This window comes from Lathamus discolor, chromosome 7, assembly GCF_037157495.1.
Source record: "Lathamus discolor isolate bLatDis1 chromosome 7, bLatDis1.hap1, whole genome shotgun sequence".
Lineage (NCBI taxonomy): Eukaryota > Metazoa > Chordata > Aves > Psittaciformes > Psittacidae > Lathamus > Lathamus discolor.
The window spans coordinates 13,131,213-13,155,051 of NC_088890.1; the positions used below are offsets into that span (position 1 = coordinate 13,131,213).

General features: G+C 42.5%; 1 protein-coding gene across 1 annotated transcript in view; it reads left to right on the forward strand.

Annotated features, from left to right (window-relative positions):
- Positions 1-5,850: 5,850 nt before the first annotated feature.
- PDZRN3 (PDZ domain containing ring finger 3) overlaps positions 5,851-23,839 on the forward strand; it is a 143,187-nt gene continuing 125,198 nt past the window's right edge. Inside the window, exons 1-3 of the mRNA XM_065687847.1 lie at positions 5,851-6,802; positions 12,691-12,777; positions 13,939-14,046. Of these exons, the coding sequence (XP_065543919.1) occupies positions 6,086-6,802; positions 12,691-12,777; positions 13,939-14,046 (912 nt within the window). The 5' untranslated portion in view covers positions 5,851-6,085. The remainder of the gene's footprint in view (positions 6,803-12,690; positions 12,778-13,938; positions 14,047-23,839) is intronic.

Consider the following 23,839-nt stretch of genomic DNA (forward strand, 5'->3'; position numbering starts at 1 on the left):
GACATATGTTTTAATAGGGAATTTTTCCTTAGTTTAGAAAAATTTCAACAGTGCTTTAAATACATAAGGAGAGCAACTGCTTTCCTAAGTAATAATGGATGATCACCTCGGCTGATACGCTGGAGGGAAGGGATGCCATCCAGAGGGACCTCACCACGCTTGTGAGGTGGGCTGATGCCAACCTTATGAAGTTCAACCATGACAAGCGTTAAGGTCCTACACCTGGGTTGGAGCAATCCCAGGCACAGCTGCAGGTTGGGCAGAGAAGAGATTGAGAGCGGCCCTGCAGAGAAGGACTTGGGGGTGTTGGTCGATGAGAAAATGAACATGAGCCAGCTTCAGAGTGCGCTCACAGCCCAGAAAGCCAACTGTATCCTGGGCTGCATCAAAAGGAGCGTGACCAGCAGGTCGAAGGAGGTGATCCTGCCCCTCTACTCTGCTCTTGTGAGACCTCACTTGGAGTATTGTGTGCAGTTCTGGTGTCCTCAACATAAGAAGGACATGGAACTGCTGGAACAAGTCCAGAGGAGGGCCACGAGGATGATCAGGGGACTGGAGCACCTCCCGTATGAAGACAGGCTGAGAAAGTTCGGGCTGTTCAGCCTGGAGAAGAGAAGGCTGCGTGGAGACCTCATAGCAGCCTTCCAGTATCTGAAGAGGGCCTATAGGGATGCTGGGGAGGGACTCTTCATCAGGGACTGTAGTGACAGGACAAGGGGTAACGGGTTCAAACTTAAACAGGGGAAGTTTAAATTGGATATAAGGAGGAAATTCTTTCCTGTGAGGGTGATGAGGCACTGGAATGGGTTGCCCAGGGAGGTTGTGAGTGCTCCATCCCTGGCGGTGTTCAAGGCCAGGCTGGATGAAGCCTTGGGTGAGATGGTTTAGCGTGAGGTGTTCCTGCCTATGGCAGGGGGGTTGGAACTAGATGATCTTGAGGTCCTTTCCAACCCTAACTATTCTATGACTCTATGATTCTATGATCACAAAAATCTACTTGTCAAATACACCTGGTGCAAGTATTAAGAACTGTTCCATTTGGAAATGGTACAAAAGCATCCTGAGATAAAACAGTGGAAAAAAACAGAACATTCCACATTATTCACAATTGTCCTGGCAGTATGAAAAGTGAACAAATTTCCATTCCTGTTCTTGAAAACAGGAATATCTTGCACATTTTAAGAGAAAAGGGTTAGACTTAAACACTTTTGGAAATGCTTATATATGAACACACAGTCATGTATAAATACAGCTTGACCTCTTTTTTCATGGGGCCAGACTGTCAATTAAGGGCAATAGAAAGGCTCTCAGATTTGTCAGCTAAATACAATCCCAAACACACCGATCCAAGCAACGTGCTATCTGTGTGAGTACTATCTGGCAGGTCTGCAACATCCATATACATAGAAAATGGGGAAAAGACCCACAGCAATTTGTGTTCACTAAGTACACTCTCTTTCCTGAGACATAGACTGACCTCCACTATTATTGAATTCACCATACAAACTCCTACAGAATATGCCTCTAAATTATGGCTTGCATTTTATGCCCCACCCATTACCATTGAGTTAATTGCAGTCTGGATTTAAACATTATCATTACTTACAACGTACAAGATGTGTGAAAGGGAATTAGGCATATATAATGTCAGTTCGCTCTAAATTGTTTAAATAAGGGAGGAAAAGACAAAGAAATTACATAGTACAGAATGTGGTGTCTACATCATAATTCAATATCTACTGCATGTTTTGTGTTGCTCAGGAAATTCAAGATGCAGCATTTGTGGTCATAGCACTGGATACTGAGTGCTTTCTGGGATGTAGCCTCCACTGAAATTTTGAATCCTTGAGTAGTTTTCGGCCAGCAGTGGTCAGATTTGGGCCTCAGTCTTGTACTCAAATCACAGCTTTACTCATAAAAAGCAACTGCTCACCAAAACTGGCTCCAATATCAAGTGAAGAACAGCTCAGGAAAAGCAGAATTCAGTTTCTAGCACTCAGCTAAAGACTTACTGAATTACAATGGGCACTTCCATTATCCCATGCTTCATTAAGCCCAGCTTTAAAATATGGCTAATTCTCCCTTACCACAAAGAGTTTGTTCATAATAAAATGTATAATAAATAACCTCAACTCTCAGATGTTGTAGTGGTGAATTAATGGAACTATTCAGACAAAGAGCACTCAACACAGCTGACTGATCAAATTTCCTAAAAGGACCCAGAAATAAGAGCATTATTCTATATTTTTCTTTATTCATATTAATATAGAAAAGTGTACTTGGAACCAAAATTCTTGGGCACCTTGTGTCTCAATTATTCGTAAATAAAATATAAACTTCACTATGACTTTAGTTGTATGAAGAGATGAGGAGAAGGAAGGCTGTTATGAAACAGGCTCAAATGATGCCAGTCCTTCAAGCATGTGTCTGAATATAGCTAGATTGCTCAGGCAATGGAATAGCTCTTAAGCAACTACACAAAAATATGTATGGATCAAGAAAGGATGCTCATGTGCCATCTACTTCTTGCTTAAGTGTTTCTTCTGAAACACAGGGATTTGATTTGGATTTTTGATGCAGCTTGCTCTGTTTCTCATATAAAATTTACTCCTAAGCGTCCACTCTAATATTGTATTGACCTTCTACTCATACACATAAACTCCAGAAATCCTAGCTCAACTGCCAAGCCAGAGTCTAACCTTTTGCAAAATACTTAATATAAATGTCATATAAACCATTATCATTATGAAGCATCTCTACTGCGGTTGATACGGATGATGCTCTACCATTACAAGACTGACATTTCATTTTGTCCACATGTGCCAGCTCTTTTGTGTATCTTCTATTACTGCAAACTTATATTTCCACCAGCAGTAGAAATAAAGGATTGAGGCAAGTTCCCTTGAATTTTAATGATGGGAGTTACACAGATAGATTAAGAAAAACATGTAAAACCTACATAGTATAAGAAAGGTCATAAAATGTCATAGAATACAGAATCTTTCAAATGTATAACTGTACATTGCTTCAGTGCTTGGCAATGAACTGAATGCTGAGAAGAGCTTGAATTTTTAGATAGGTTTTAAATACACTGCACATCTTGTTGGAACTAGATGATCTTTAAGGTCCCTTCCAACCAAAACCATTCTGTGATTCTGATTCTATTCCAAATACACTAAGCATATTTTAAATATGCCCAGGATCATTGTGAGCTTTGATTTCCAAGCAGCTCCAGCTCATGAACTAGGTGCATGAGGAAGACCATGTTACATTGGATGTGCCCTCTTAACCTTAGGGGGTTTGTTAGAACCAAGGTAGAATGACACAAATCATTGCCATGGAGAGGGATACAACTTTTTCTCTGCTTTACCTAATGGTTTCTACTTTCTTAAAGGCAAGTAAATGATGTAAAAAACCCATACAGTTTCTCGCAAAGAACTTGGCACTTTGTCTGTGCTGCATCCCAAAGCACAAACTGACATGCTTCTCGCCCCTCTTATGACAGAATAGCAAAGTTAAATGACAAAGCCCAAATGGCTCAGTAATGGTCCCACCCCAGTACACAATCTCTGATGAGGAGAGAACTGACTAAACAAAAAGGACCTTCCTCAGCTGTGGCAGGGTAATTCCAGCGCTGGTGGCAATATCTGGAAACCAAACCTCTTTTCAGTTTCCAACCTCAGGCTTTGAAAAAAACATTAAAGGCTCATGTTGAGAGGCTGCTTTGTAAACAGTTTTTTTCAAGGGAGAACTGAAATGTGTCTCCAGTAGGGAAAGCTCCATTCGTGCCTTCTCCCGTGGATAACGGCAGCAGGGAGATGGGAACTTCAGTTCCCTGTCAGCACTCCAAAGTGGAGTCTCAATGCAAGACTGCAGTGGCCTTCGAAAGTTTTCATTTATAAATAAAGAATCTAATCGTACATAAATGCCACATTAAAGTACATCGCAGAACTCAGCACACCATCTGCCCAGCCGTGACTCCAGATGAAACTGTTATTCAAGTTCGTGCCCATATTTTCCATCCAAATATTTGTATAGTTTCAAATAGCTCAAGGAACCTAGTACTGACGTCATCCTCGTGGATATCAATAAAAGCCCTGCCTCTGGCTTCAACAGGAATGGCCCCGACCATCCTGCAGTGACATCTTTGAAACTGAATGCTTTGAACCTAAACCAAAACTGCTTACATCTATGGTTGAAGGAAGTAATGTATTTCTATTTCTATTTACAAACATCCTCAATGCATGAGGCACTTTATAAACTCCTGGTCAGTTGCATTGATGGATTTCCCCATTGGATGTAGTCTGATACAGCAGCTGTGAAAATGAACATGAACCCTCATTGCTCATTTGTACCATGTGCATCCCCAGCCCACTAATCTTAAGTTTTATCTCAGATAAAATGCCCATGGAAGAATAGATGCTGTGATGAGCAACAGCTATCTGAGCTTTTGTGACAGACTGAGACACCAGTGTCCTACTAGTGAAGTATACTGACATACCATACTGAGCATGGAGGATCAGCAGAGTGTATGGCTGGAGATCAGGGTGGTTGGAGGGAGAAAAGAGAGACTGGTGAAGAGAGGAATCCTGAGAAAATTCCTAAAGAAATACACAAAAAATTCCTTAGCTAGGTATATAGCCCTAAATATGTGCTGCGCACTTTCTTCAGTAGGTCTGTGCTACACAGCCAAGAGCAACCTTAAGCTTTATGGAACATTAATAACTAGAATGAAATGAGCACTACAGATGGAATTCATATTGAAAAGTGAAAACCCTTAATGCTAAAATCTACTTGCCCGAGACTGAACTGGGAACACAGTTGTGTAAGCACTAGCCCATTGCCTTGTAAAGGTCACTAACAGACAAATAATCATCCCAGACGTTCAGAGAATCATTTTACCATGATATAATAGGCATATACTAAAGGTCATCTGAAACTAAAGTTTCTAGTTGAGCTTTTTTTGCCGCAAAGCAGAACACATTATTAAAAGAACAATTGAGCTGGTGTGTGGCTTCAGTGCGTGTGAGAGTTCTGCTCTACCATCCACAACGAACAAAGCTGTTCGCTTTTATTGCTTTTTTTTTTTTCAGCGCTCGAATATCTGCCTTGTAAGAGAAATTGGTTTTGCCTAATGCTATGTCTGGTACTTCAGGTGTGGTCTGGCTAGCTTTTTATAGCATATTCTGGAGTGCTTTTAAATCATCTCCCCGCAGGAACAGTATCAGAAGTGGTCACGTTTTCTGGTCACCCTCACTTACATCCACGTGGCACTAACAGGCGATGCACACAGAGAACGGCCTCCCTTTCCCCGAGGACAGCGGCACCGCGGGCAGAGTTTCCTGCCCGCGCCTCCCCTCGCTTGTCGGGTGAGGATGTCCCGCTGAGGGGCAGAACACCCAGCCCGCTCTCTCAGCAGCCGCCTCCTCCCGCCCCTTCAGAGCCCCCGTTCTGGCGTGACCCGGCCGCGCTGCCCCACAGCCCTCCCGAGCCCCCCGCTGCCCCCGGCTGCGCGGTACTCCAGCGGGCAGACTACGCCCCTCCTTCCTCCCTGCCGCACCTCACACCCGGCCCTCCCCGTCCCCGTCCCCGTCCCCGTCCCCGTCCTCCTCCTCCTCCTCACCCACCGCCCGCCTTCCCCGCCGCTTCCCCCTCCCCTCCTCTCCCCCCGCCCCGGCCGGGCACTCGCGTCCCCTGAGGCCCGCCCCGTCCCCGGGGCTCCCGGTTACCTGCCGCCGCAGGCAGGGCCGGGGTTGACACGCCGGAGCCCAGCCCGCTCCCCGCCCTCCTCTCCCCCTTGTCCCTGGCGGGGGACCCCTAGGGTGGGCGGGGCGCGCTGTGCCGGGGCGGGCGGCGGCGCTGTGCGCAGGGGCGGCGGGGAGAGCAGCCCGCGGCGGCGGCGGGGCCGGGCGGAGAGCCGGGCTGCTTCCCGCGGTACCCCGCGGATACTTGCTTGTTGCCGGTTTCGCCTTCTCCCGTCCCGGGTCCGCACTTCGGTTACTTTGGTTGGGCTTTAGATATATATATATATATATATATAATTTTTTTCCTCTTTTCCGCTTGTTTTTGGCGAAGCGGAAGGAGGATGGGGTTCGAGCTGGATCGCTTCAGCGGGGACGTGGATCCCGACTTCAAATGCAACCTGTGCAACAAAGTTCTGGAGGACCCGCTGACCACCCCCTGCGGCCACGTCTTCTGCGCCGGCTGCGTGCTGCCCTGGGTAGTGCAGCAGGGCAGCTGCCCCGTCAACTGCCAGCGCATCTCCACCAAGGAGCTCAACCACGTCCTGCCGCTCAAGAGCCTCATCCTCAAACTGGACATCAAGTGCGACAACCACGCGCGGGGCTGCGAGGCGGTGGTGCCGCTCCAGCACTTGGGCGAGCACGCCGAGACCTGCGACTTCTCCCCGGCCAAGTGCCGCAACCGCGGCTGCCGCCAGGTGCTCAACCTCCGCGACGTGGAGGCGCACATGCGGGAGCGCTGCGAGGCGCGACCCGCCGGTCTCTGCGACCAGGGCTGCGGCTTGATGCTCACCCACGGCGAGCGCCGGGCCGGCGGGCACGGCTGCCTGCGCGCCCTGCGAGCCCATGGAGCCGCGCTGCAGGCGCGGGCGGCGGCGCTGGAGAAGGCGCTGAAGAAGGAGGCGCTGCGCGCCGGCAAGCGGGAGCAATCGCTGCTGTCGCGACTGGCGGCCGCGCAGCTGGAGTTGCAGGTGACGGCGCTGCGGTACCAGAAGCGCTTTACGCAGTACAGCGCCCGCCTCGACGCCCTGGCCCGCGCCCGCGCCGCCTCCCCCGGCAAGGTAAGGGGGGTTCCTGGGGGAAGGGGCGAGCACCTCGGGACGCCTCCCCCCGTGTGCCCCTGTGGAGGAGGGACCCCGCGGCGCGCTCGGCCCGAGAGGGGTGACCGGGACCCGCTGTCGGTGCGCGGGAGACGTGCCGAGGAGCCGTCCGGCCCCGCGCCCTTGGAACGTCTGAGCTGTGCGGTGTAGTAGTCGAAATGTACCGGTTTCCATATGTGTATGTTTGCTAATGTGACCATCATCACTATCTGGACCCCAGATGGCAGCTCACACATCAAAATACCGAGGTCTCGGTATTGTTACTTTTTTTCGCCTTGGTTCTCTCCCCAAAGAAAACTCTGAACAGCAAAAATGGAATTTCCAGGGCTGGAAATGGTATTAAACCACCAGAAATAGACTCCCAAGAGTAACACAAAGCAGAGTGAGTTGGAAGAGGCTGTTGTGACCCAATGATTTCCAGACCCGTAGCTCACCTCGCGTCCCACAGTACGGCTTGCTACAAAATGCGATGTTTAGGATTAACTATTATGCAGCTCGGACACCTTGCCAGCAGCTGTTTCATGATCTGAAGCCATCATCTTTGTAACATCCATGTCCAGATACAAGACCTCAGCTGCAAACTTGCATGATTTTTTTACAGAGCAGTACTGGGTCCTTTTAAGAACTCAGTTTAGGAGGAAAAAAATAACTTGACTTCAGCCCCTCAGAATGAGACCATTTGTGAAATGACCAGAATCAAAAGCTAGAGCTACAACAGTCCCTAAGTTTTAATTGGAATGAGGCTCCCCAGTGAGGGAAGCCCTAGAAACCAATTATCTTTTAAATGAAGACATTCAGAGTCCTCCCTGTGACCTGGAATGTGCTACTACAGACACGGCAGTATTAAACTGTTGAAAACTGTCAAACATCTGTATTCACACCTTTGGTAATGTTAAGGCTCTAAAAGCTGTGTACATGGAACAAAAAAACTTTGTGTTAGAGTCTCTTCTTTTTCCTCTGTTTTTCTTTTCAAAAATGCAGAGCAAAACAATCTACTATGTTCTGCTAACTCAAAACACAAAGAGTATTTTAATACTGAATGTACTGGTTCCACTTCTGGCAATACTGGACATGGTGGTAGTTAAAATCTTAGTACAGTTGTTGAAAGAAATAGGGGGTTCACGTTCATATCAATTGTGAACCTTCCTTTTCCTGCATCCCCTGTACATCGGCATGCTGCAGAGCCTTCTGCTCCCGCAGCTTAGCCCACAGCTGCCTCTGCTCCCTCTCGCATTGCTGCTGACAGGAAGCCCTTCCAAACAGTCCTGCTATCGGAAATCATCTTACTAAACCTCGACCTCCTCATCTGTAATCTCCTCCTAAACAGCACACATTTACTCTCACACTGCCCCTCCTTCATTTCTTTGTGGCTGGTATTGATAATTATTTAACTCTCTACAGTGTAGTGAGCTGCTATTAGTGTGAAAGGTACTACTTCAAATAGTTGTAAATGTGCACGGTGTGTAGGTTCCAGCAATACTTTCTATCAAATGTATGGATACAGCTGGCTGCGACAACTGTGCTCATTTTCAATCCTATTACAAAAGCTTGTTATGCAGTTTTCTGAAGCAGCGCCGAATCTGAAGAAAGCTGGAAGGTGTCATGTCACCACAGACTTGTGGTCTAGCGGTCAATCAATTACATGTCTTTCACAGCATTTTGGGCAGCTTTCCAATACCAACAGCTCTCCTCTGCCCAGCTCCCGGAGAAGTACAATGTGGAAACTTGCATCTTTGTGCACTAGAGAGGTTTTTTTTAAAAGACCCCTGTGCAAGAGATGCTTTCCCAATTTGGGGTTATGGCATGCTTCCAAGTTTGTACTCTGGGGTTATTTTCTAGCAGGGACTGTGCACTGTGCAGCCCAGACTTTAACACTCAGCAGGGCATACATACTTGCCCCAAGGATTAGGTTCCTGAACACATGGATTACACATATGGTAATGTGGAATAACTAATGTCAATTTCAATTTCAGAAGCAATTGTATATTCAAAGCAGGCGGCACCTTTGCTATCATTAATTATGATCATTAGTCATATCTGATGAATTTTGTAATAAGATGTGATGGTTCAGGCTGTGTGAAAACTCAAGTGCGTCTAGCGTCTAGCAGTAACAGACTGGTTAGATGTGATTGCAAAACTTACCGTAGGATGTTCTGGCTCCTCAGCAGATGAAGAAAAAGAACTGTGTGACTTCCCTGCCTGATGACTGCTTGCTGCTACAGATGTAGAACCGATCTAGAATAAAACAGATGACATCCTCTGGTCAAAACAGAAGAAACACTCACATATAGTTCTGTGTAGATGCTTAGTGAAAGGCAAAATACAATGTTGAGTGACATTAGGCCATTCGTGAAAGACCCAAATATATGGTTTTTTGGCTGACACAAACTTCAGCAGCTTTGGAGACCCAGGTCTGGGTTTGCCTTAGTATAGACTTCCCTTTTGGTACTGGTTGAACCACACAGCTGTCCTGCACTTTGATCCCCATTTCTGAAGTAAGTTTTCGTTAGAACTGTCAGAACTGTATTGAGAGAAGATAAACATAAAATATGTATTTTATACATAGTCAATCTGTAAATACCTCACAGTTTTGTAAGTCCCTTAGAAGATAGATGTGCCATGATTCCAGTTGTGTTCTCCGTGTGTCTTGTTTGCTACTGACTTCAATTTCACTGATCAAAAGCTAAATCTGAACGTTTATTCAGAGTGCGACTATTCATTCCTCAGTGAGAAGAGGTGAGGCTTACTGTGGACAAGCTTGAGGAGGGAGTGGTAGGGAAGGTGGTGTGTCTTACCTGAAATTAGTATTTCTTTTGATCAGTCCTGAAACATCAAAGTCTAAACAGTCAAGAAAAACCTCATGCTATTCAAACAATGCTTAATCCTTGCTGAAACATACCACTGTTCACACCTATTGATAAGCTGATCTGGTCCTTCCTTTATGTACACAGCCATCAAAGTCCTTTAGGAAGAAAAATGTCAGGGAGAATCGGAAGCAGTTCTGTGTTGGCTGCAACCAGCAGTGGAAGCCCTTCTGCTGCCCTGACAACCAAAAGCAGGGCTGAACTTTCAGTAAATGTATCACACATACAGGGACCAGTTTATGATCTGGTATTCAGGACCTCTGGTTTAATACCTCTGTGGAAGCGGTAACAAGTTTTAATTCCATTAAAGCCAGATGAAGTCCTTTACAACAAGATGATACTTTTTTCTCAGACTATCCCCAAGCAGGATCCACTGGACTGGTCCTGGCAGCCCTTTTGCTGGTAAATGAAGAGGTGAAGTGCCTCCTGTAATGATGACAGACCTTCTTAGCTACAGCACTACCAAAGAAATTAGAGACTTCCAATATCTACAGGGAAAGGCAGTCCATTAGCTCCACATTGCTCAGCTGGGAAGTACAGTAATTTCAAGAATTATGTGTAAGAGTTCTGTTCAGCTGTGGGAATACAACATGCCAGCAACCATCAGGTCTGCTGCCGAACCAGATGACGGGGCAGGGCTGGATGCTGGCCACTGCATTTCCACAGTTACCTCGCTGTTTGATGATTGTTTCTCTGGAACGTGAGACACATTAGAGGGGGAAAAAGAGGCAGAGCCCTGGAAAAACCATTTGCATTGTGGCCTCCTTATGAAGCAAAGGAGGTTGTTAAAGAAACTGTTAAGACTCAAGGTATGAATCTGCAAAAGTAACCAAGTGTTAAAGCAACGCACTGCAGCCTCCCTGGTGCTGGGGCAGTTCAGCACAGGTGGGGCGATCAGTGCTGTGCAGTTGCACATGTGCTCTATAACATTGCTGCTGCCAAGAAGATGGAGACAGCATACAAATCCATCTGAACTGGCTGGGAAGTTTCTTTAAAGCCCTCATGGATGTTTTGCAGGGGCTGCCCACTAAAAACTGCATTAGTTTCACACACACACACACACACAACTTCTGACTCATTCAAACCCACCTACTTTAATACTTGTTCAGCTAGGTATAAAAAGCATCATATCATAGTCATGTAAGGTAGCTTTCATGAAAACATTCAACTTTAATTACTGGAAGTGTTTTGAAGGCAATGTCATAACTGTTTCTTCATTGTTCTCTTTGATTTGCCTTCTTAAGGCATAATAGGGGAAGTACACAGTGGCAATAGTATGTCCTTGTCTTCCAAATCCTGAATCATCAGTCCCTGAAAGTGGTCTCACAGGACTGGAAATTTGTTCCTTGAAATCCTGTCTGAGGTCTGGGTCTGAAGGCTTGCAGGGAAATAGCCTTTATTTCATTTTTCAGTCCACTTCTGGGTACCTGATTCTTACTGATGACAACTACAAGCAAATTCAGATATCAGTCAGACTTCATTCATATTTCTCTGTCTCAGGTCCAAGTCTATTTATTATCAGCCTGCAGGAAAGATAGTGATCACAAACTGACACTAAGATTGTAAACCAGATTTCCAGGTGGAGTATGTTGTGCAGCTCCCCTGTGGTAGAGCTCTAAGCATGCAGTCGGTGGAGCTCTGCCAGTTTACACTGGCAGGGAACTGGGCTTTGTTACCATCCCAAATCTGTAGGAGTAATTCAGTAATCCAGGATTACTTTGACATTTTTTATGAGTTTAATAGACATTAATATGTGATTGACAACTTCAAACTGACATGTTAGAAGAAAAATGCACAAACTAAAACCATCTGCATCAAATTACAATGTAAGTTGTAATTTTTTGTCATTAATTGGTTATGAAAACCAGACTTGTAAGATAACTTCCTCAAACTCTTTTGTGTTCATAACTTTTTCACCCTTTGGATAAAACAAAGAAAAAGATCTTGGCAGGAGGCAAGGTTCATATATATCCATAGATGCACAATACACCAACCCTATAGTTGTTATTCAGACAGCTTTTTGTAGTATTATGCTGTTGTGTCTTGTATAGTTTTGTAATGTTGTGCTGTAAAGAACACCTACTTGATTGAGATTATAGTTAGTACAGTGTGAGGATCTAGTTGTCTTTAACAGTACACACACTTTCTGTCTTAATGAAAGTTAACAGACTTAAGTAACGTCACCGTGTCATAAGGGACATTTGGTTTAGTTTGTAGTTAGGAACAAGCTAAGGTAAGAGGACGAGAAAGCACCATGTTTACACAGTCTTCTGGGTACAGTAGGTCCAGCCAATCTATCTTTGTTGTACATTTTTTGTACAATCAGAACTGTTCACTGCAGAACTTCGTATTTTAGGGAATTAACGTAAGGCTTTTCAATGATGGAAGATTTCTGGTTTGCTAGTATTAAAATTCCAAAGAAAAAAAACTCTTTGTGGCAGGCGCTGTGGATAGCAATTGGCACCCTAGGCCTTTTGCAGATGTCATAGCAGTTTTGTTTAATGCTGTTTTCTAAAACTCACCAGGGAATTTCTGTTGTATAACACTATGTTTGATACTGTTTAAACAATGCCATGCAGTTAGCACTAGAGAGGAGCAACATAAAAATGCAGTCCTAAGATTCAGTCACCCTCCAGCACTGGAAAAGTCAAGAATTTGACTACCGGAAACATGGAGTATTTTACATAACACATCACATAAGACTAGGTCAAGTAGTTGCAGGAACCAGTATTGCATATAAAACTCTTCTGTTGCTGTTAAGTGTCTCACTGTAGATCTCAATACAAAATACAGGGTGGGTTTCACAGAGACGCACTTCTGGAGAACAGTGGTGTGGCTGGGAGCTGCTGACTTTGCTCCTGCAAAGCTGTTCTGAACATTCTTCTCTAAACTACAATCAACCCAACAAACCTGGATAGGCGTTTCTAGCTGTCATACCCGCCAAAGCACACAAATGTTTTGAATATATTTATCTGTTCTTTGTAGGGTGAAGAAACTAAAGCACTGACTCTCATCCTTCATCGTGACTCTGGCTCTCTTGGATTTAATATTATCGGTGGCCGACCATGCGTGGTATGTTAATTGTTAAAATATGTTTGCCCTTTCCAGTTGGGAAAAGCATGTAGGTCAACACTTAGAGGAAACATGCTGCTGACAACCATTTGGGTCTCTTGGGATTCCTTCAGAGCAGATCTTGTATTCAGATTTGTATTGGATGTCTGTTAACTACACTGTCTTCTCTCTCACAATGTGTGTATTCTTGCACATCATTACAGCAACACTAATATTGGTGCAGCATCACTCCCAGAATGGTGAAACCATGGTATCTCTTTCTCAGACCATTACTGCTTTGAAGGTGTTGCACAAGTTCAGGGCCCACAGCTTTAGGTCCCTTACAGTTCATTAAGAAAACGTTACTTATTCTCCTTTCCACCAGAGATTAAGCAGCCGTCTGTGCAGGTGAAGGGATGGAACTTAAACAACCTACTTCTGACTTCTGTGATTTCAACAGATGTTTCCTGCACCATACACTCACTAATGTATTTTTTCTGGATGCTTGTTGGCTGGAGCTGCTGCATATGACTTTAATTAGATCAAGGAATGGATTATACCTTGTCCTAGTAATTTAGAAAGCATTCAGAACTACTTCTTGGCCGCTTGGAGATCTGACATTAATCATTATTTATTCCTAGTAAATTCACTTGAAATTTATTCTTTATTTATAGTTAGAGTTTTTCAGTTTTCTGAAACATTGTCTGCACTGGTAGAAGCTGGTAACACAAAATGATGTACAAAATGAGTATGAAAGTTATTAGGGATTTTCATATATGTTGGTTTTCATGGTTTTATTTTTAAGCCTTCAGAGGAAGAGCTGTGCAACTAAAATGAAAAATGCGCTGTTGTCTTATGTTTGCTGTGCAAGCAGGCTGCCATCTCACTGGATTTTACGTTAAGAATAATTTCAATGACAGTTACTACTGAGCTGGCCTAAGTCAGAGGAGAGCCATTATCATGCAACTAATGTGCCTAATGGAAGTCCATTCCTGGTTGTTTATGCTTTCAAAAGAGGAGTATCAGGTGGTCTCATCAGCGCAAAGTAATTCCATATTAAAATATCAATAGTAATATTTCTTTCAAATCACATGCACTGTTGTGACATGGACAAGTTTTAGCTGAGGGCAAATTAGAGTTAGTTCAAGGTACAATAATGTATTTTTCTTTTCATCCTTAAAGGATAATCAAGATGGTTCATCTAGTGAAGGAATTTTTGTATCAAAAATAGTTGACACTGGGCCTGCAGCTAAGGAAGGAGGGCTACAGATTCATGACAGGATTATTGAGGTATGTGAATACACTGTCTTTTAATAGCGCGAGTTCCATCTCAGGTCTTCAAGTGGCATGATGTTTAGCGTGGGTTTAGAAGAAATGTACCGTGGTAAACACTTTCTAGAAGACATGTCTGTTAAAATGTGCTTGACTTGATTCAGTGCTGACCTTCATGGATTCAGGTATAGTTCTTGCCTAAATATAGAAACCGGATTATGGATGGTATGTGCGTGTCCTGACTTTGAGGAGCTAGCATCTATCTGGTATGCTGTAGATATCTCTTTTTAAAGCTATTGGAAACTTCTAATTTATTTAGTTAAAACCATATGTGAGATATCTGTAGTGTAAACCATGATTTTATTTTTCTTGGTATTTAAGATCAAGTTTTGAACAGCTAGAAAACATGCTGCTCTGCATTTTCTGCATGGTTTATTATAAACCTGTCTAAACTCTCTAGATGTTTGTAAGTTTTGCTCATATTGCAGTTTGAATTTCGTCCCATTTTGCCAAAGTCCTGACCTCGATAAAAAGTCCTTCCTGTGAAAGAGGTGGTTGCTTGAAATGTTTCTTGCAGTTTGCAGTGAGTAGATTTCTTTTTAGGGGTGAAGAGAGAGGGAAAAAGGTTTGTTTTAGTGAAACAAAAGGCAGCTGATCGTGAGTCAGTTCCCATTGTTTAGCATTTTACAGTAAAGAAAAAGTATTTTTCACCGTCTTATTTTTGTAAGCTGGAGAAACTTTAAGACTCTATTGTTCAAAAAGATAAGTGCGGTGTTTGTTGCCAAGGATATCATGGAACAGCCAGTTTCTCTAAGTAATGGAATTCCATTGCTCTTATGTTTTGCAAATGAGCAATAAACAGCTGTTAAGGATTTTCTGTTGGCAGGGGACAGTGTGTATTTGCTATTTTCTGTACTGTTACGGTAAATGGTATTCACAATTTAGTAAGGATATAAAATAATAACGAAGTTTCTTCATATGGGAAAGAATGGAGCCACAGTAGCAGAGCTATAAAAAGATAAGAAGCTGAGCTGTGAAATGATCCAGAGTTCCTTCAACTTTTTATATGATGTAACATAACTGGGAAAAGGTCTGGACAACTTTGTGAGAACGGTGCAGTTTTGTTTGAAGTGAACATTTTCCCATAAGCGTGTATTTCCCCGAAGCATATTTGAAAAGCTGACATCCGTTTCTGAAGTAGTGCATAGTCACATAAAGCAAACAACTTCATGAAAACCAAAACTTTGGAAAACCAAATACTCCAAAGTTAGGAAATGTCCTGGTCTCTCTCTGCAAACTCGGTTCAGTCTCCTTGAGTGTAAGCACTGTAACTTGGTCTGTAATTGAAGTCATACGGCATTTGTCTGTAGAAGTCATAGAAGTCACCCTCACTAGTGGCACAGGAGCAGCTAACTTCCATGGACTCTGCAGCATCAGCTCTCTGTATCAAGGAACCTTCCTCACTACTGCCTTTATTTTTCTCCCCACTTTTAACTCCCTCCTTACTGCTCCATTTCTCCACAAGTTTAGCATTTGGCAGCATTAGCACAGGCCAGGCTAAGCAACTAAATAACATTATACTGGATGCTGCATGTTTGCGCAGGGTCTTCTCCGCAGTTCAGATTACATTTTCACGTAAAAGAAAACCCCAGAATAAAGAGCAATTAGTTGTATTTGTAACACACCAAGGGTAGCAGCAACCCATGTGTTGACAACTCTTACTGTGCTGACCACAAACTCATTTTCATATACACTCTTCTCACCTCTAAATATATACACAATAGTGATGAAAATTTGGCATGTACTTTGCCAAGAGTTGACTTTGGGTGCCTCCACATCAGCATCTGAGTTTTGATTAGGTGTGTCCTGTTGAAGCAAGTCTCTGAATGATGCCCAGCTAATGCAGTTCAATTCCCATTGTGGAGTAGTCCCCAGGCATGCTCAGTGGATTTGGGGTTTTTTTCAGATATTAATGCATTTAATGCAGCCCAGCCACTGCAGGCATCCAGTCCACAGAACTAGACTTGAGTGCTCTAACTAACAGAGCCCTCAAAGTATGTGTAGTGTGGACATCAGCTCCTGAAAGCAACTGTTTGGGTCCATATTCTGTGTGATTTATATTTAGTACGCTATATCTAACCCTAGTCTGGGTTAAAGAAGAAAGGGGACACCTCCTGAATTGAGACATTTCAATGAGCTTTATCATACTAATCTGCAGTTATCTTAGATAATTGAAATACCCTGTAGATTATCTAGATGGGAATAAGATAACATCCAGTAATAGTGGCCTTCTAGAGGCAAATTTTGTTAATAACCTTTACACAACCAAAGTTTCAATTTGGCAGTTTGGCTGAAAACTCGTTTACAGACTTAGTGGTAACTGGCAGGACACAGCTGGAAGATTCGTATGGAACTTGGTATAGAGAGTTGAGCATTGTAGCAGGTCGCTTTTGTTTTCAAAAGCATGAAAGATGGTAAAGAAAGATGGGCACTTAACTGTCTAGAACTGAATTTTGCTATCTGAAACTTCTTTGACTTGTTCATTCGATACTAAGGTTTTATGTGTTGCTAGCATGATTTTAAGTACTCTTTTATACTTTTTAAGTACTCTTTATATAAGCTGCTGAGTATAACATCTCCCAAATTAATTCCAGCATCCATCACAGAGAATTTACAATGAAGTAAAACATGAATTATTTGATTTCCTTTGGAAAATGTTTCTTTGCTGTGGACCTTCTGGTGGATGTGGTTTGGATCACATATAGAAGAAAAGCATCATTTCTCATTTTTAGAATTGTCACAACTCTAATTACTGGGCAGGGATTAGACAGACACATACAGGAATGTTTATAGCTGCTAGCAAATGCGTTATTATATTCATATTTACTTGCAAATTCTATCCCCTGACAAATGGATACAGAGATAAACTCTGAATTATGTCAGAGATAATTTTTAAACATATTTTCCTTATGGGGTTTGGATTTCCTGTTCTGCATTTTTAGAAGGTTAAATGTAAAGCTAATCAGGCTGAAGAATTGTCTTGAAGTTTCTGTAGAAGTGGTTTCTTATCCCTTTGCATATCACTGACTTAAGTAATGCCACAGTGAAGTACGTTTCTACTACTAAGTGACATACATCAAGATGAACGTTGCATGCTCTGTGCTACTCAGTCTTCAAAGCAGCATGTAGCACTAATACAGAGAAATATCCTTTTTTCCTTGCACTTTGTTTCACAGAATCTGTTAAATAGTAATTATATTCAGTGTTTCTGTAGGACTATGCGGATCATGTTATGGCTGTTAACTGCTTACTAATTCCCCCTCACTGCTCAGTAATACTATCCAGACTTTCCAAATGGGTAATCTGAGGTATACAGAGAAATAGCTTCTATACATTCCTGTCAGTTTAGGGCTGAAGGCTTAGATCTTGGATCTGTTTGTAACTGTTCTATGTAAACCAATGCTTCTTTACCTATACCTGTTCTCAGATCTTTCACAATTACTTTAGAAGTGAGAAATTAATGGTACAATGAGATTTTCTCTGATTTGACTACATGTTTTTCATGCAGCTCTGTACTTACACATTCAAAGCAAGCAGCTGATTTAATGCAACACTAGTGATTTACTGAATTACTGTTAAGATGCTCCCTAGCAAATTGCCATGTTAAGAACATGCTGAAACTATTGATTTTTATGCAAAGGAATTACTGTTCTCATAGATTTCATTTTTGTCAGGATAACAAAATGGTCCTAATTTCCTCTCTTAACAGAAGTTGGTTCAACTCCCAGCCATGAAAGCCGCCTCTACGCAGCTGCTTGGCATTTCTTAAGACAAAATTAGATTTTCAGAGCACATCAGCTCTGCAAGATTATAAATTAAATATGGCATTCTCTTCTCACTAACTGGAAAACTTGTTTGTTTAGCTTCAGGAATGCTTAGAAAGAAGGAGACCCTTGAAATGCTGACTGCTTGCCACTGTAAAGTTTTAAGCACAATTAGAGTACTGTTGAAGTAGTACAAACTGTTGCAGCTCCACTGAAACCTTGAGGATTTACGCCACCTGGGACTTGCCCAGTGTTTCATGCTGCTCACAGGAAGGTTCATTAGTTTAGGAGTTGAGAACATGTCTTAGTGCATTTGATTGATTTTCCCCAAAGCACACTCATATACTACAAATTGTAGGCTGCTTTTCTATTATATGGGCTTCTTCACAGGTTGCATGTAAGAACAATGAAGCATTTTAGCAAATCTGTGTATGTACAAAATCCACAATTCACTGTGGGTTCCCTGTTCACTCTGCAGTCAGTGTGATGCAGCTCACACGAGGTGGCTAAGGTAGATTTCAGCAAAATTAATTTGATATCTCTGTTAACAACACAGCCCCTGAAAAGTGGAATCAGCATAGAGAAACTACATCAGCCATGCAGGAAGGGCAAGAAAGGATGCTCTAGCAGGCACTTGGCATACCTTTCCCTGTCAATAACATACTAGGAAAGATCTGCTGCTGAGGCAAGGATGGCTTTAAAACTGAGTGAATGAATAAATGAAGAAACATTTCATGTGGTCTGCTGGTGCGTGATGGGGTCTAGTTTTTCCACAAGACTGAGTCTCTGGGCTGAAAGGATTCAGTGTATTGCTGCTCTGGCTTTCTTGTCAGCATGCAGTTGTCCCTACCCTGTGTGCCCTGTTCACTCTCCCCCACTCACAGACAGCTCACAGGAAACTCGCACAAATAATCAGTAAATAAAATCATTCACTGAACACAGCCTTGAATTCGTCATTTGCTGGTGAGCACTTTTTAAGCGTATGCCCACTTCAGCAGGATAAACCTAAGCCAACAGCTACTTACAGCAAACGCTAAACTCTGACAAGCACGTAGGTTAAACAGAATATTTTCATTGTCATGAATGGAAGAGTTCAGCTCTGCAAACAAGATTTACAGTGCAGCTACATACACTTAGGAACTGATTTTCTAGAAGAAAACTGTTTCAGACAGTGACTAACAATTGGCTGTTCAAGCTCCTGCCAGGACACGCAAGCACATTAGAGTATTAGAGGAGAGCGAGCACAACGGGGCAGTGAGTACAGCTACAGCAGAGTCAGCTTTTTTTAGTTTATACTCCTAGAAAACTTTCCAAGCCCTTTGTCCATATCTGTTAATGGTATCTTACAAAGCAGCATCGTGCCTCTGCTAAAACACGGATCCCACAGCTTGGTCAAAAGGGAATAATAACAACCTTAAGAGGAAAATGTAAATGAAACCAGGCAGACTTGGTTATCGCTGCATTTTGTCCTCTCATAAATTTGTTTGCCTGATTTCATACCAGCACTAGAGCCTAAGCTGTGGCAGGGAGGAGGGGAAGCAGAGGGATGAGCCAGAAAATGAAATAAAGAGTATTTTTACGCTAAATACTGTACTAATGTCCTTCCCGCGAACAAAAAAAGAAAATATGTTGCATGGGATCAAGATGTAAGTGTTGCAAACACGGAAAGCAATGTTGGTTCTAGTATTACGGACCTACAGTCTGCTTCTTCACTGATAAATAAACTGAAAAGCTCAAGTTATAAGCACATTCCATGCTGCAGCTCTTGAAAAAGTTCTGCATAGGTTCCCCTCAGATTTACACACCGTCTTACTCTTCCTTCTTAACAGAAGTCCACAGCGTGTTGACCCTAAATATAATGTGGGTATTTGGAATCTGTAGAAACTTAGAATATTGCTCAAGGGCATGCTGAATGAAAAGCAGATAACTGAATTATCAAAAAAGCTCTCTCAACTCAGGTATAGATCCCATCTGTGTAAGACTGCTGAAATTAATGGAATTGATGGTGCCTCTCCCCTCTCCCCCTGCATATAGCCCTTTGTGCTGCACTTCCCTCTACCTGCTGGCAGTCTCCAGAGCTGCTCAGCTTTCCTGAATATTTAATCTGTGACTTTGCTCTTGTGCTTTAGAATCATACAATCATAGAGTGATCTGGGTTCCAAAGGACCTTGAAACTCATCCAGTTTCAACCCCCTGCCGCAGGCAGGGACACCTTCCACTAGACCAGGTTGTTCAGTTACGTCCAACCACTAGCACATCTTCACATCATCAGCATTTTCTCCTGACAGCCCCATTTTCCTTTTTCCTCTGGGAATAATCTACAATCTTGAACAGAGGACAAATCCATCTTCTTCTCATATGCTACAGACAGCTGTTAGCCATGGGAACCCTTTGACATCCCTGCTACAGGGAAATGGCTACAGAGGGTGTAAGCCCAAGCCGCTCTGCAGCTGAAATGTAGCATCCGCTGTGCTTGCAGAGAAGTTAAATAACATCATTCAAGTTTGTGTTGGAATTGCACAGTTAAACAGGAAAGTGCTTGAAAAAAATACATGATTAAGGGGAATATACTTTTGAGGTCAGATTCTCTTGCATCAAACTTTTCATGACTATGGGGATGAAAAAGCGGAAGAAAAGTTCTGCTTTAAACCCCAGTGAAAGTCACTGATCATGTAGCATATGTCATGTCCCCAAAAGCTTTTTCTCTTTGGTGTGGTTAGTAACTTGTTTGGTACTACAAGGAACAGGACTTGGAAAGGAAATGCAAACCACTTTGATAATTTCCGTGCCTGTCAAATCTCACATTAAGCAAGGAAGTCACTCAGTTGACTCATGTATTGCTTGATCACATAGCTCATGAATTCTCATCTGTTCTCCTTCAGCTGTGTTTACTATTTTCTGGAAAACCAATCCATGCTAATTATCTTGATAAAGCAGGCTTTGGTCAGTGCCTAGCCTGCCTTTTGCCAGGCTGTGCAGCGGTGAGGAAAACAGTTTGTTCCCTCCTTTGAACAGTGAGGTGGGGAGGTGGTCCTGTGCTGGAAGACAAGCATGATGTGTTGCCTTGTGGGCTCCAGGAGCAGTCGTGATGCTGCACATCAGCCCATGGCTGTGACACTCATGATGAAGAGAAAACACAAACCACCTGAGAAACCCACAGTTTGGTTTTATGAATTATTGCTCTTCAAAGAAGTGAAAAATAGCTGTTCCATATTCTCTGTACCTAATCAGAGAGAAATGTGCCAGACTAACATACTTCTTTTAAAGAGGATGCATGTAGAGCATATAAGAGGACAATTTAATCTTCTTTTCGCATGTGGCACAATTCCTTGCATTTTAAAGTCATCTGTTTGGTTTTCCACATTTGAAAGCCAAACCATTATGATTAACTGTTAGCTTTTATTTTTAGATTTTTGGATGTGCTGAGCCTTTTTAGAGAAAACACACAGAGTGTCCTATCAACTGTTTTCACACATTTTGTTTGTATCATAATAAGTGGGCAATCAGGCGCAATCATCCTCAATTTAGTACATATGCAGTACATTACCATGCCAGTTGTACTAAAAGATATGCATAAAGCAAGTGCAAATTAACTGGCAAAAAGGGAAGCTCAGACCATTGCTATTCAAAATACACTTGAGGAAAATTTGCATAACTTCTCATTTGGAATTAAAAATGTGATTTATTCAACAAATGTGAAGAATACTGATGTGTGGGTGACCACATCTTCCTGGCGGTCCTGAATCCTGATCCTGCAGCTCAAACCTGGTTTGTTCTCATGGTGGGATTTTTCTTCACAACAAGAGCATGCCATGCAGACTTGCTTGGCACGAGCACCTTAGTTCTACTTTCTTCCCAACACTGTTTTTCCACACACAAAATACAGAAGCTGAATTGAAATCCTGGATTCTGCTCCAGTAAGATGTATAATACAAAGTCACTTTTGGTCAGTGGTATTTGTAGGTCTTAAGACAGATCAGGTCTTACTACTTGAGAGTGAACAAAATAATTCCAGTATCAGGCATGGGGTTGTCTGGAGTTTGTTTTGTTTCTCAATTGCCAAGTTTATGATGGGACATGACACATTACAGGCAGGAAAACATGGAAAGTGAGAGTGCTGAGAAGTTGGTCCAATTTATTACATCAAATTATATAGCAATAAAGGCATTAGAATCATTCTTTCCTCATACATAAGGCTTTTTCCTTTGCCCAATTAAATCATTTTTGACACTATGAAAAATTGGAAACCATTCACAATTAACTGCAGTTGTGTGCTTTAAACACTAAGAGGTGACAACTTATCAACACTGTGAAATAATTCCAGCATTGTTGACTGCTCCTTTGTGCATGATGTTTGGATACATGTTAAACCAATATAGCTTCGCTATTTCATGTTGCACTATGAAGTGCAACTACAGGACTTAAAGTTTTTAGATACTTGTAAATGCTAACGGTACTGGGCTGCCAGTAATAGTAATTGAGAAGGTTTTGCTTCAGTACTGGGGCTTTTAAATGGGAATAGTATTTTAAGTTGCTTTTAAGACTTTATTATGCATTTTAGTACCCAAAGTAAATTTGTATTACGTTAGCTTTTTTATAACAGTGTAAAATTATTAAAGAAGGTTGTGCCTGTGAAGTCTTACATCGCTGAAGAGAATTTACTTCTGAAAGTGGAATTTGGGTTTTAAAGACCAGGTGAGGGAATAATACTTCAAAAAAAGGAAAGTTCAGAAATTGTTCTGAGTGGAAGTAGGAGTGGTACAAATGGGCTGCGTGGGTAGATCAGCAGATGGTAGAGACATAGACCCCATCCCTCTGTACATGACAAGAGGCATTCCTTTTGTGAAAGACTAGGTGATGTAGCTGTACTCTGGGCCATGTAATTGCCAGATAGTACAAGCATCTTATCCATAACTTAAATTACGCTTTAAATGTACCTCATTGTATGAAGCAGGTTAGAATATGGAAACCAGTATCTTTCATTAGTGCAAGCCCATTTTTAATCACTTACTGAAGCCTGGTGTTAAAATAATCTTCAAATAAAAAACACTATTTAGGACTTACTTATTTAGGACTTAACCTGTGGATCTCAGGAAGAGTACACCCCACAGCAGGCTCCTTCATGCCATTTTACACTGACATGGTTATCATCCGTAACATCCGTATAGGATCCACAGCTTAATTATATGCTCCATTTCACAGCAGTACAGAATTAATCCTGTTTAATCTGAGATTAGACGATACATGAAGAGTCATGACTGGTCTCTATCATAGGGAATTTTATCTGGAAGTACTTGCCTTCATCTTTTTTTTTTACCATCATCCACATAACTTTGAAGTGCTCAAAGATGTGCAGCAAGTAACCAAGATCACCAAGCTTTGGTAATCAAGCTTAGAATCCAGTTTGATTTAATTTAGGCACAGATTTTCAAAGACAGAAGCCACAGATGCACAGTCCTGTAAAATACCACAAGGATCTTGGCAATTTCAAAATCCCAGCTTCAGGTATAACAAATAAAGTTATTAAATGTTTCACAGGATCAACAAATGGCACAGGTTGGAGGGGACCTCTGGAGACCATCTAGTCTATCCCCCATCTTCACAGCAAGGTCAGCTAAGGCCTGTAGCACAGGATCACGTTTCTGACTCGGGTGTACACATACACATTGTGTGTGTGAATAGTCCTTTTGGGCCACGGGTTTAGCAGGAATTTGAACTGAAAACTAGTAAATATTATCTATGTTTGATTGGACAAATACAAGAAAGAAGCCAGCAACAGGAAGGGAGAGTGAAAATGTTTCCTGAAGCATTTGGGGGAGAGAGGGAAAGGAAAGAGAACTTCAGTGCTATTTTTTCTTCTTCTCTCAGTTCTGCTGGCCTCTGAGCTCAGGAAGATTTAGTTTATTTCTTGAAAGGTCTTGCTTATAAAGCAGACCTTTTTCTGGCTCTGGCCAGCTCTAATAAAAATTAGCAGTAACTTTAGCAGC